The sequence below is a fragment of the Salvelinus alpinus genome, chromosome 18, assembly GCF_045679555.1.
Source record: "Salvelinus alpinus chromosome 18, SLU_Salpinus.1, whole genome shotgun sequence".
In the NCBI taxonomy this organism is placed as follows: Eukaryota; Metazoa; Chordata; class Actinopteri; order Salmoniformes; family Salmonidae; genus Salvelinus; species Salvelinus alpinus.
In genome coordinates, this window is record NC_092103.1 from 6,790,254 (window position 1) to 6,804,045 (window position 13,792).

Below are 13,792 nucleotides of genomic sequence, written 5' to 3' on the forward strand. Positions count from 1 at the left end.
GCTCTGGAGCAGTAAGCACCTACACAATTATAAAATGTTGTCTTGTTCGGTGGCAGAGCTCATTGAAATATTAACCATTGTGTAGAATTATACCCAAATATGCAAAGGAGGATATTGCATATTTCTACTTTTGTGTACCTATTTAGGATACATCACCATGAAGAGAATGACATTCATATCCATAATTATGCATTTCTGTGTAGTACAGCTCAGGGACCCATGATGAAATTTCGTTACCGCACACATAAAAAAACAAAGGGAGATTTTTGAGAAATTCTGTTACTAAATCTTGCATCTGCACAGTTCTTCCAGAAATGTATTTTTGTAAAATGTAAATTGTTAAAAGTAGTCCTTGTGTTAGACTATGGTTTGTTAAACTTTGAAATCAATGGTTTTTGTTTTTTCATATATTTTAAGTGAAAAATCTTGAGTCTCATCGCAATTCTGTTACCGTGGAATTGCCCATGACAGCTTTCTGTTTCTTCCTTGCAGAATTGGGTCTTCTGAGATAATAAATAGTAAAGATGACAGCTCTGATCCTTGTCTCTTCTCTGGACTCCTGCAGAGCTGGGTCTTCTGATGAAGTGTTTAATGTGTATATGTGTAAATAGTGAAGATCACAGCTCTAAGCTTTAACTTCCTCCATGTCTCCTCTCCCTGCAGAGCTGGGTCTTAGCTTTGTGTTGCTCTGTGTGTCTGTGTCTCCTCTCCCTGCAGAGCTGGGTCTTAGCTTTGTGTTGCTCTGTGTGTCTGTGTCTCCTCTCCTGGCAGAGCTGGGTCTTAGCTTTGTGTTGCTCTATGTGTCTGTGTCTCCTCTCCTGGCAGAGCTGGGTCTTAGCTTTGTGTTGCTCTGTGTGTCTGTGTCTCCTCTCCCTGCAGAGCTGGGTCTTAGCTTTGTGTTGCTCTGTGTGTCTGTGTCTCCTCTCCTGGCAGAGCTGGGTCTTAGCTTTGTGTTGCTCTGTGTGTCTGTCTCCTCTCCCTGCAGAGCTGGGTCTTAGCTTTGTGTTGCTCTGTGTGTCTGTGTCTCCTCTCCTGGCAGAGCTGGGTCTTAGCTTTGTGTTGCTCTGTGTGTCTGTGTCTCCTCTCCTGGCAGAGCTGGGTCTTAGCTTTGTGTTGCTCTGTGTGTCTGTGTCTCCTCTCCCTGCAGAGCTGGGTCTTAGCTTTGTGTTGCTCTGTGTGTCTGTGTCTCCTCTCCTGGCAGAGCTGGGACTTAGCTTTGTGTTGCTCTGTGTGTCTGTGTCTCCTCTCCTGGCAGAGCTGGGTCTTAGCTTTGTGTTGCTCTGTGTGTCTGTCTCCTCTCCCTTTAGAGCTGGGTCTTAGCTTTGTGTTGCTCTGTGTGTCTGTGTCTCCTCTCCTGGCAGAGCTGGGTCTTAGCTTTGTGTTGCTCTGTGTGTCTGTGTCTCCTCTCCTGGCAGAGCTGGGTCTTAGCTTTGTGTTGCTCTGTGTGTCTGTGTCTCCTCTCCCTGCAGAGCTGGGTCTTAGCTTTGTGTTGCTCTGTGTGTCTGTGTCTCCTCTCCTGGCAGAGCTGGGTCTTAGCTTTGTGTTGCTCTGTGTGTCTGTGTCTCCTCTCCCTGCAGAGCTGGGTCTTAGCTTTGTGTTGCTCTGTGTGTCTGTGTCTCCTCTCCTGGCAGAGCTGGGTCTTAGCTTTGTGTTGCTCTGTGTGTCTGTCTCCTCTCCCTGCAGAGCTGGGTCTTAGCTTTGTGTTGCTCTGTGTGTCTGTGTCTCCTCTCCTGGCAGAGCTGGGTCTTAGCTTTGTGTTGCTCTGTGTGTCTGTGTCTCCTCTCCTGGCAGAGCTGGGTCTTAGCTTTGTGTTGCTCTGTGTGTCTGTGTCTCCTCTCCCTGCAGAGCTGGGTCTTAGCTTTGTGTTGCTCTGTGTGTCTGTGTCTCCTCTCCTGGCAGAGCTGGGTCTTAGCTTTGTGTGTCTGTGTCTCCTCTCCTGGCAGAGCTGGGTCTTCTGATGAAGTGCATAATGTGTACATGTTTAAATAGTAAAGATCACAGCTCTGAGCTTTATTTTCCACGGTGTCTCCTCTCCTTGCAGAGCTGGGTCTTCTGATGAAGTCATGCATTGACCAGGGTCAGCTGGTACCTGATGACGTCATCTCCCGTCTCATCCTGACAGAGATGAGGAACATAGACCAGAGCAGCTGGCTGCTGGATGGTAAGCAATAAGCACCTGCACCACACTCATTACAGCAACAGATAGAGGGGATAAAAATGGGGAAATATAGAAAAAGGTTATAATAATAAATATAGCTCTGAGCACCAAGGAACAGGGTTCACAGGATTACAGAAAGGACACAAGAGCAGGTGGATAACCAAGCAAGCACTCTATCATGTGAAAGCATTACCATGTTTATCTCTCAATACCACACGGTTGACACAAGTGAAGTTTGACTAGTACAGTAGGTTGGTTATCTTTGAATGCAGCAACTAATCGTTGTCCAATTCCTTAAGAGGCTAATTCATTGAGTCTATATACCAAATCTGGAGTCAATCTGATTTATGGTTCATGAGAAGAAGATTTGTAAGCAGTAGCATTTGTGCTAACGTGCATCTATAGATACAATGCAGCCATATTTGAATGCAGCAACAAACAAAACAATATGTAAATGTAACTGATGTAATGAGTCTAAATGCAAAATCTGGAGTGAATCTGATGTATGGTTCATGAGAAGATTATTGCAGATGATTTTGAGCGTTACACATGCAAAGAATGAGTTGTTAATAGATTCCTTGTTTTTTGAGATATCAATACCAAATTCAGTGAGGTTCATCTTAGGGACATCCATGATAGCGATGACAAGCTTCAAGTTGATAAGCCATTGTGGAGTGGAATTACAGTGGTTTAAATCCCTTAGACTTTCTCAAGCTAAGTCTGGGTAACAGTTCTTTTAGCTAATGTTCCACTCCTTGCCACTCCTGTCATTTGCCAAAGAGACTGGCCTTTTTGGCAAATGAGACGGATTTCCGGCACAGTTGCTGATTGGTAGCTGGAAACATTAATGTTAAACATGAACATGCGTGCAAATTTGGCGCAATATAGAATTTTAAGAACAACAATAAACGATACCGTTACGACCTGCTGCGGTCACTCCCCTGTGAGAAGGTAGTGTCAATGTAGGGTCATGTTCAAAGTGGCTAGAAAGGACTAATGAGAGAGAGAAATAATGATATGGAAAATATTAGCCTACAAGTTTCAATCAAGCCACTTTTGCTTCAGTTGCATCCCATTAAAACGGGCAAAATTGATTTAAAAATTGATACATCATCCAAAGTGTAATTAATAACTTCACCATTCTCAAAGGGATATTCAATTCAAAAAACATTATGGGGTTTTGTATGTGTCGGCCAGTGACAAAAATGTCAATTTAATCAATTAAAAATTTGGGCTGAAATGTGGAAAAAGGGGTGTGAATATTTTCTGAAGGCACTTGAACAGCAAGCTGATGAACAGGAAGTTGCACCTGCATTCATTAGACTACTGGTCTTTAGGCACAGCACAATTCGTCTCTATCACCAGCCGGCTCTCTAGAAATTAGCCTGCGAACTAGGTTACCCCAACACAGGCTTAGGTAAAAAGGCATACACTCCAAAAACCTTCAGATGAGTAAGAATCAGCTTTAGATGTATCTACATTGAACAGACCTTGATAGCTTTCATGCTATTTATTACAACTTTGTAATGTTTTTATAGATGAATAGATGTATGCTTTTTGTGGGGAAAAGCCACTATGTATAAACATGTCTCTAAATGGGTTAAAAACCTTAGGCCACTTATATGACAACTAATATTGTATGTGATGAAGGGGAATGGACTATCAGATCAGACTCTTGTCTTGCCCATTCACCCTCTGAATGGCACACATACACAATCCACGTCTCAATTGTCTCAAGGCTTAAAAATCCTCCTTTAACCTGTCTCCTCCCCTTCATCTACACTGATTGAAGTGGATTTAACAAGTGACATCAATAAGGGCGTACAGCTTTCACCTGGATTCAACTGGTTAGTCTATCATGGAAAAAGCAGGTGTCCTTAATGTTTTGTACACTAGGTGTATATCTCTAAGGTTATGACTGGGTCTCTCCTGTCTGGCAGGGTTCCCCCGTACCGTGTCTCAGGCAGAGTCTCTGGACAACGTGTGCAGTGTGGACACAGTCATCAACCTGGAAGTGCCTTACCAGACCATCAAACAGAGACTGACTTCTCGCTGGCTCCATCTGCCCAGCGGACGTGTCTACAACATAGACTTCAACCCACCCAAGATCGCTGTAAGTTGGGTCAATGAGCCGCAGATGTATATGACAGCTAGATAAAGGGTGGCAGCTAGCCTAGCCGTTAGAGCATTGGGCCAGCAACTGAAAGGGCGCTGGTTCGAATCCCTGAGCCAACAAGGTGATGAATCTGTCGTTATGACCTTGAGCAAGGCATAAGAGCATCTGCTAAATGACTGAAATGTAGAGACTACTGAGTTATAGTGACGCTTCTGCTCTAAATGTGTATGGCCACATTTTACACAGGCCTTATCACACTGTAATTAGAATGTTATTACACATGTAATAACCAGGTAACAGGATAGTAAAAACTCTGATATGGCAGCTATGTCTTGTTCCATCTCTCCCAACACACAGTTGCTCTTGTCGTTAGCTAGCTTTATATGAATATACCGCTGCTCTTTAAAAGCTCTTAATTGTCCTAATCCACCATGCAACCATCTAACACTCATGTTATCAAAATATGGGTATTCATATAAAAATGTCCTTGAACGTTATTGTACTCATTTCAGACAGAACATGTGGAATATGATAAGAATGACGCCAGTGGGGTGTTTTTTCGCATTGTTTGTAACTTATTTTGTACGTAATGTTGATGCTACCGTCTCTTATGACATAAAAATAGCTTCTGGATATCAGAACAGCGATTAATCACCTCGAACTGAAAAAAAAAATAATAATATGAGTCTGACGCGAAAGATATACATTTGAAGTCGGAAGTTTACATACACCTTAGCCAAATACATTTAAACTCAGTTTTTCACAATTCCTGACATTTAATCCTAGTAAAAATTCCCTGTCTTAAGTCAGTTAGGATCACCACTTTATTTTAAGAATGTGAAATGTCAGAACAATAGTTGAGAGAATAATTTATTTCAGCTTTTATTTCTTTCATCACATTCCCAGTGGGTCAGAAGTTTACATACACTCAATTAGTATTTGGTAGGATTGCCTTTAAATTGTTTAACTTGGGTCAAACGTTTCGGGTAGCCTTCCACAAGCTTCCCACAATAAGTTGGGTGAATTTTGGCCCATTCCTCCTGACAGAGCTGGTGTAACTGAGTTAGGTTTGTAGGCCTCCTTGCTTTTTCAGTTCTGCCCACAAATTTTCTATAGGATTGAGGTCAGGGCTTTGTGATGGCCACTCCAATACCTTGTCTTTGTTGTCCTTAAGCCATTTTGGCACAACTTTGGAAGTATGCTTGGGGTCATTGTCCATTTGGAAGACCCATTTGCGACCAAGCTTTAACTTCCTGACTGATGTCTTGAGATGTTGCTTCAATATATCCACATAATTTTCCTACCTCATGATGCCATCTATTTTGTGAAGTGCAACAGACCCTCCCGCAGCAAAGCACCCCCACAACATAATGCTGCCACCCCCGTGCTTCACTGTTGGGATGGTGTTCTTCGGCTTGCAAGCATCCCCCTTTTTCCTCCAACCGTAACAATGGCCATTATGGCCAAACAGTTCTATTTTTGTTTCATCAGACCAGAGGACATTTCTCCAAAAAGTACGATCTTTGTCCCCATATGCAGTTGCAAACCGTAGTCTGGATTTTTTTATGGCGGTTTTGGAGCAGTGACTTCTTCCTTGCTGAGCGGCCTTTCAGGTTATGTCAATATAGGACTCGTTTTACTGTGGATATAGATACTTTTGTACCTGTTTCCTCCAGCATCTTTACAAGGTCCTTTGCTGTTGTTCTGGGATAGCACTTTTCGCACCAAAGTACGTTCATCTCTAGGAGACAGAGATGATGGCTACATGGTCCCATGGTGTTTATACTTGCGTACTATTGTTTGTACAGATGAACATCGTACCTTCAGGCGTTTGTAAATTGCTCCCAAGGATGAACCAGATGCACAAAGTAGATGTCCTAACCGAGGAATTTGTGGAGTGGTTGAAAAACGAGTTTTAATGACTCCAACCTAAGTGTATGTAAACTTTCGACTTCAACTGTAAGTAAGCATTTCACGGCAAGGTCTATTCGGCATTTAACATGACAGCTGCATGTTCGAAATTCCTCCATTTAAATTGAGACCTCCCACTGTTTTAATTTCTTCACATTCACAACAGTAAGTAAGAAGCTTGCCATAGCCTACTTGTAAATCATTTGTAAATAATTACCTTGTATTTTCCTGTTGTCTTGCTCACGTTGAGGAAGAGGTTGTTGTCCTGGCACTACACTGCCAGGTCTCTGATCTCCTCCCTATAGGCTCTCATCTTCGGCGGTTGTCAGGCCTACCACTGTTGTGTCGTCAGCAAACTTAATGATGGTGTTGGAGTCGTGCTTGACCACGCAGTTGTGGGGGAAAAGGGAGTACAGGAGGGGACTAATCACGTACCCGTGAGGGGCCCCCGTGTTGAGGATCAGCGTTGCAGACGTGTTGTTGCTAACCCTTACCACCTGGGGGTGGCCTGTCAGGAAGTACAGGATCCAATTTCAGAGGGAGGTGTTTAATCCCAGGGTCCTTAGCTAAGTGATGAGCTTTGTGGGCACTATGGTGTTGAACGCTAAGCTGTAGTCAATGAACAGCATTCTCACATAGGTGTTCCTTTTGTCAAAGTGGGAAGGGGCAGTGTGGAGCGCAATCGAGATTGCGTCATCTGTGTTTTTTTGTTGGGGTGGTATGCAAATTGGAGTGGGTCTAGGGTTTACGGGATGATGGTGTTGATGTGAGCCATGACCAGCCCTTCAAAGCACTTTATGGCTACCGACGTGAGTGCTACCGGGCGGTAGACATTTAGACAGGATACATTCGCTTTCTTAGGCACAGGGACTATGGTCTGCTTGAAACATGTACACTACCAGTCAAAAGTTTTAGAACACCTACTCATTCAAGAGTTTTTCAATATTTTTACTATTTCATACATGTAGAATAATAGTAAAAATAACGCATACGGAATCATGTAGTAACAAAAAAAGTATTAAACAAATCAAAATATATTTTATATTTGAGATTCTTCAAATAGCCACCCTTGCCTTGATGACATTTGCACACATTTGGCATTCTCTCAACCAGCTTCATGTTGTGATTTGACAATGTAGGGGGATATACAGAAGATAGCCCTATTTGGTAAAAGACCAAGTCCATATTATGGCAAGAACAGCTCATATAAGCAAAGAGAAACAACAGTCCATCATTACTTTAAGACATGAATGTCAGTCAATACAGAACATTTCAAGAACTTTGAAAGTTTCCTTAAGTGCAGTCGCAAAAACAATCAAGCACTATGATGAAACTGGCACTCATGAGGACCGCCACAGGAATGGAAGACCCAGAGTTACCTCTGCTTCAGAGGATAAGTTCATTAGAGTTACCAGCCTCAGATTGCAGCCCAAATAAATGCTTCACAGAGTTCAAGTAACAGACACATCTCAACAACGAAATCTGCCCAAGGGGTTTCAACAGGCTCCTTCGTCGCGACGTCCCCTGAAGGCCCATCCGCTAGCCTGCTAGCTGCGGCCCGCTAGCTGTCTAGAGCATATCGTACTGTTAGCTGAAGAGGACCATCAGAAAATTTCTTAGGCTACAATACCTATTTTGCCAATTAGCCTGGACCCTTTAACTGCCTACACGGAGCCCTGCCAATCCAACATGACTGGTCTGCCGACGTAACCGTCCGAGGGGGCCACAACAAACTTCTTCCGTCGCGAGGTCCTCCCTAAGGCCCTTCTGCTAGCCTGCTATCCCCGGCCCGCTAGCTGTCTGAATCACCGTGTCTCCAGCTCGCCTAGCCTCCCACTGGTCCCTATGATCACTCGGCTACGCATGCCTCTCCCTAATGTCAATATGTCTTGTCCATTGCTGTTTTGGTTAGTGACGATTGTCTTATTTCACTGTAGAGACTCCAGCCCTGCTCAATATGCCATAGCTAGCCCGTTTGTTTCACCTCCCACACATGTGGTGACCTCACCTGGTCTAAATGATGTCTCTAGAGACAAAACCTCTCTCATCATCACTCAATGCCTAGGTTTACCTCCACTGTATTCACATCCTACCATACCCTTGTCGGTACATTATGCCTTGAATCTATTCTTCCGCGCCCAGAAACCTGTTCCTTTTACTATCTGTTCCGAACGCACAAGACGACCAGTTCTTATAGCCCTTATCCTACTCCTCCTCTGTTCCTCTGGGGATGTAGATGTTAATCCAGACCCTGCAGCGCCTAGCTCCACTCCCATTCCCTCTCATTTGTTGACTTCTGTAACTGTAAAAGCCTTGGTTTCATGCATGTTAACATTAGAAGCCTCCTCCCTAAGTCTGTTTTACTCACTGCTTTAGCACACTCTGCCAACCCGGATGTCCTAGCCGTGTCTGAATCCTGGCTTAGGAAGGCCACCAAAAATCCCGAAATTTTCATCCCTAACTACAACATTTTCCGACAAGATAGAACTGCCAAAGGGGGCGGAGTTGCAATCTACTGCAGAGACAGCCTGCAGAGTTCTGTCATACTATCCAGTTCTGTGCCCAAACAATTTGAGGTTCTACTTCTAAAAATCCACCTTTCCAGATACAAGTCTCTCACCATTGTCGCTTGTTATAGACCACCTTCTGCCCCCATTTGTGCCCTGGACAACATATGTGAATTGATTGCCCCCCATCTATCTTCAGAGCTCGTACTGTTAGGTGACCTAAACTGGAACATGCCTAACACCCCGGCCGTCCTACAATCTAAGCTAGATGCCCTCAATCTCACACAAATGATCAATGAACCTACCAGGTACAACCCCAAATCTGTAAACACGGGCACCATCCTGACCAACCTGCCCTCTAAATACTTACAGCCTTATTCTAAAATGTATTCTTTTTGTAAATTTTTTGGTCATCAATCTGCATACAATACCCCATAATGACAAAGCTAATGAAACTGAAATATCACATTTACATAAGTATTCAGACCCTTTACACAGCACTTTGTTGAAGCACCTTTGGCAGCGATTACAGCCTCGGTCTTCTTGGCTACAACCTTGGCACACCTGTATTTGGGGAGTTTCTCCCATTCTTCTCTGCAGAACCTCTCAAGTACTGTCAGGTTGGACGGGGAGCGTCGCTACACAACTATTTTCAGGTCTCCAGAGATGGTCCGATCAGGTTCAAGTCTGGGCTCTGGCTGAGCCACTCAAGCACATTCCGAGACTTGTCCCGTAGCCACTCCTACGTTGTCTTGGCTGTGTGCTTAGGGTTGTTGTCCTGTTGGAAGGTGAACCTTCGCCCCAGTCTGAGGTCCTGAGCGCTCTGGAGCAGGTTTCCATCAAGGATCTCTCTGTACTTTGCTCCGTTCATCTTTCCCTCGATCCTGACTAGTCTCCCAGTTCCTGCCGCTGAAAAACATCTCCACAGCAAGATGCTGCCAACACCATGCTTCACAGCAGGGATGGTGCCAGGTTTCCTTCAGACTTGATGCTTGGCATTCAGGCTAAAGAGTTCAATCTTGGTTTCATCAGACCATAGAATCTTGTTTCTCATGGTCTGTGAGTCCTTTAGGTACTTTTTGGAAAACTCCAAGCGGGCTATCATGTGCCTTTTACTGAGGAGTGGCTTCCGTCTGGCCACTCTACTATAAAAGCCTGATTGGTGGAGTGCTGCAGAGATGGTTGTCCTTCTGGAAGGTTCTTCCATCTCCACAGAGGAACTGTGGAGCTCTGTCAGAGTGACCATCAGGTTCTTGGTCACCTCCCTGACCAAGGCCCTTCTCCCACGATTGCTCAGTTTGGCCAGGCAGCTAGCTCTAGGAAGAGTCTTGGTGGTTCAAAACTTATTCCATTTAAGAATGATGGAGGCCACTGTGTTCTTGGGGACCTTCAATGCTGCAGACATTTATTCGTACTCTTCCCCAGATCTGTGCCTCCACACAATCCTGTCTCGCAGCTCTACGGATAATTCCTTCGGCATTGTGGCTTGGTTTTTTCTCTGACATGCACTGTCAATTGTGGGAACTTATATAGACACGTGGTTGCCTTTCCAAATCATGCCCATTCAATTGAATTTACCACAGGTCGACTCCAATCAACTTGTAGGAAAATCTCAAGGATGATCAATGGAAACAGGATGCACCTGAGCTCAATTTCCAGTCTCATAGCAAAGGGGTTGAATGCTTATGTAAATAAGATATTTCAGTTATTTATTTTGCATATATTTACAAACATTTCTCAAAACCTGGTTTCGCTTCATCGTCAAGTGTTATGATATTGGAATTTTAAACACTCAACCACAAAGAAAAAAAAATCTGGGATGAATTGAAATTGACTCAAAAAACAACCAACATGTACTTAATATAAATAATGCAATTTGTTTTATTTTTTATTAATTTAACCAAAAATGTTACGAATAAATCCAACTTAATATGTTTCTCAAATTGGACTGAAAGTATATTTTCTATGAGCAAAGAGAGAACATTTTGTGATTATACTAATTAGAGGTCTGGTTTTAATTTCCTTGCACTTCCTATATGTTTTTAGAGGATTGTGGGTAGTACATTTAAAAAATATATATATATTTTACACAATGTTATATGTGTAGCACATGGGGATGTGTGAAACTTGCTCTTCATCATGAAGCGTATAGCTAGCTTTTTGTGTGGCGTGTGACTGGGAAGAAGCTTCATTAGAGCGGTCATGTGCTAGCAAAGCAGAGGTCCCGAGTTTGCGCCAGGTATGGGCCAAATTGGGAGGAAGGGGTACTCGCTAAGCAAGCAGCGTGATGTCCTTTACATATGCATGTGTGAAATAAGAAAAATATACTTCTATGTTAGCAGCTTGTGCCATGATGTGTAATGGATCATGATGAATGGATATCAAAACTGTCAGGCAAAATGAAGTTCAATAAGAAGATGACCCACTCCCACATTTACAAAAACTTTTGGTAGAGGCAAATACAGTATCCTGCAATGCTTGCTGCTAAACATCCAGTTACTGCTGGTGGATTAAACACTGTGCTCAACAGATCCTGCCAAAATTGTTTAAACTGGCAAATGATCAGATACATAAATCAATGAAAATACCCCAGAAGAAGGTATCTAATTCTGCATTAAACAGAACTTGAAACACCAATAGTGTTTTCAACATTTTCCGGGAGTGCTCCCAGTCCCCGGCAAGGTGTTGCACAATACTTGATTAAGTGGTGTACCAACAAACTGCGTCATGTTTCAAAACATCTCAGGATGATGTCTTTCAATACTCCAGCCAAGTTAAGGTTGTCTCCTTTGCGTTGGTGGCAGCTCAGTTGCCACTAGTTTTGTGTTTCAAAGCACTTTATTTTAACAGTGTGCTCTCTCAAGGGTCTATTCACGTCTTTGAGGAGTGGGAAAAGTCTTGTTCAATGTGATCACTTGTTCGAGTGTTTTCGTCATCATGGTCACACGAGGAGTTTAAAGTATGTGGCAATTTTTTTGAGAGCTCTCAAGGTAAAGCAAGGTCCTCATAGGTCATGTTTTGCTACTAACTATAGGCATACAGGTTTTCCCCCTCCCTGCATGTCTCATAATATACAACACAGGCTTGGGCTGTGGCGTTTACAATTGACATACTATGGCAGTACGTTGGACACATTGACAACGGCTTAACAGCCAAATCGTTTGTCCTGCACTTGTCGCCTCTAAAGTTAATAAGCTTCAAATAATTGAAACTGTTTTTTAATACAGGACTTCACTGCATTACTAAATTGTCCAATATACCTTTTCTTTACACACTCACGGACTGTTTGGTATGTTTTGGTTTGCCTACAGGGCCTTGATGACGTCACCGGAGAGCCTCTGATTCAGAGAGATGATGACACACCAGAGACCGTCACCAGGAGGCTAAAGGCATACGAGAACCAGACACAACCTGTGCTGGAGTACTACAGGTGGCGTCGAAAACCTGAGCCATATAAAAACTCAGCAAAAAAAGAAACGTCCTCTCACTGTCAACTGCGTTTATTTTCAGCAAACTTAACACGTGTAAATATTTGTATGAACATAACATGATTCAACAACTGAGACAAACTGAACAAGTACCACAGACATGTGACTAACAGAAATTGAATAATGTGTCCCTGAACAAAGGGGGGTCAAATTCAGAAGTAACAGTCAATATCTGGTGTATCAGCTGCATTAAGTACTGCAGTGCATCTCCTCCTCATGGACTGCACCAGATTTGCCAGTTCTTGTTGTGAGATGTTACCCCACTCTTCCACCAAGGCACCTGCAAGTTCCCGGATATTTCTGGGGAGAATGGCCCTAGCCCTCACCCTCCGATCCAAGGGCTCTTCGCTGGCCAAGAGCAGAACACTGACATTCCTGTCTTGCAGGAAGTCACGCACAGAACGAGCAGTATGACTGGTGGCATTGTCATGCTGGAGGGTCATGTCAGGATGAGCCTGCAGGAAGGGTACCACATGAGGGAGGAGGATGTCTTCCCTGTAACGCACAGCGTTGAGATTGCCTGCAATGACAGCAAGCTCAGTCCGACGACGCTGTGACGTACCGCCCCAGACCATGAAGGACCCTCTACCTCCAAATTGATCACGCTCCAGAGTACAGGCCTCGGTGTAACGCTCATTCCTTCGGCGATAAACGCGAATCCGACCATCACCCCTGGTGAGACAAAACCGCGACTCGTCAGTGAAGAGCACTTTTTGCCAGTCTGGTCTGGTCCAGCGACGGTGGGTTTGTGCCCATAGGCGACGTTGTTGCCGGTGATGTCTGGTGAGGACCTGCCTTACAACAGTCCTACAAGCCCTCAGTCCAGCCTCTCTCAGCCTATTGCGGACAATCTGAGCACCGATGGAGGGATTGTGCATTCCTGGTGTAACTTGGGCAGTTGTTGCCATCCTGTACCTGTTCGGATGTACCGATCCTGTGCAGGTGTTGTTACACGTGGTCTGCCACTGCGAGGACGATCAGCTGTCCGTCCTGTCTCGCTGTAGCACTATCTTAGGCGTCTCACAGTACAGACATTGCAATGTTCCACAGGTGCATGTTCATTAATTGTTTATGGTTCATTGAACAAGCATGGGAAACAGTGTTTAAACCCTTTACAATGAAGATCAGTTATTTGGATTTTTATGAATTATCTTTGAAAATCAGGGTCCTGAAAAAGGGACATTTCTTTTTTTGCTGAGATATATATATATATATACACACACAGTTGAAGTCAGAAGTTTACATACACCTTAGCCAAGTACATTTCAATTCAGTTTATCACAATTCCTGACATTTAATCCTAGTAAAAATTCCCTGTCTTAGGTCAGTTAAGATAACCACTTCATTTTAAGAATGTGAAATGTCAGAATAATAGTAGAGAGAAAGATTTATTTCAGCTTTTACTTCTTTCATCACATTCCCAGTGGGTCAGAAGTTTACATACACTCAATTAGTATTTGGTAGCATTGCCTTTAAATTGTTTAACTTGGGTCAAACGTTTCGGGTAGCCTTCCACAAGCTTCCCACAATAAGTTGGGTGGATTTTGGCCCATTGCTCCTGACAGAGCTGGTGTAACGGAGTCAGGTTTGTATGCCTCCTTGCTCACACACA

The 13,792-nt window shown here is 43.6% G+C and overlaps 1 protein-coding gene across 2 annotated transcripts in view; it reads left to right on the plus strand.

The window, feature by feature from the left end:
- The window catches only part of ak3 (adenylate kinase 3), a 36,796-nt gene that overhangs the window by 5,362 nt on the left and 17,642 nt on the right, over nucleotides 1-13,792 (plus strand). For both annotated transcript variants that reach the window (XM_071349886.1, XM_071349887.1), the window contains exons 2-4: nucleotides 2,042-2,161; nucleotides 4,099-4,271; nucleotides 12,004-12,122. In XM_071349886.1, coding sequence (XP_071205987.1) covers nucleotides 2,042-2,161; nucleotides 4,099-4,271; nucleotides 12,004-12,122 — 412 coding nt within the window. The remainder of the gene's footprint in view (nucleotides 1-2,041; nucleotides 2,162-4,098; nucleotides 4,272-12,003; nucleotides 12,123-13,792) is intronic.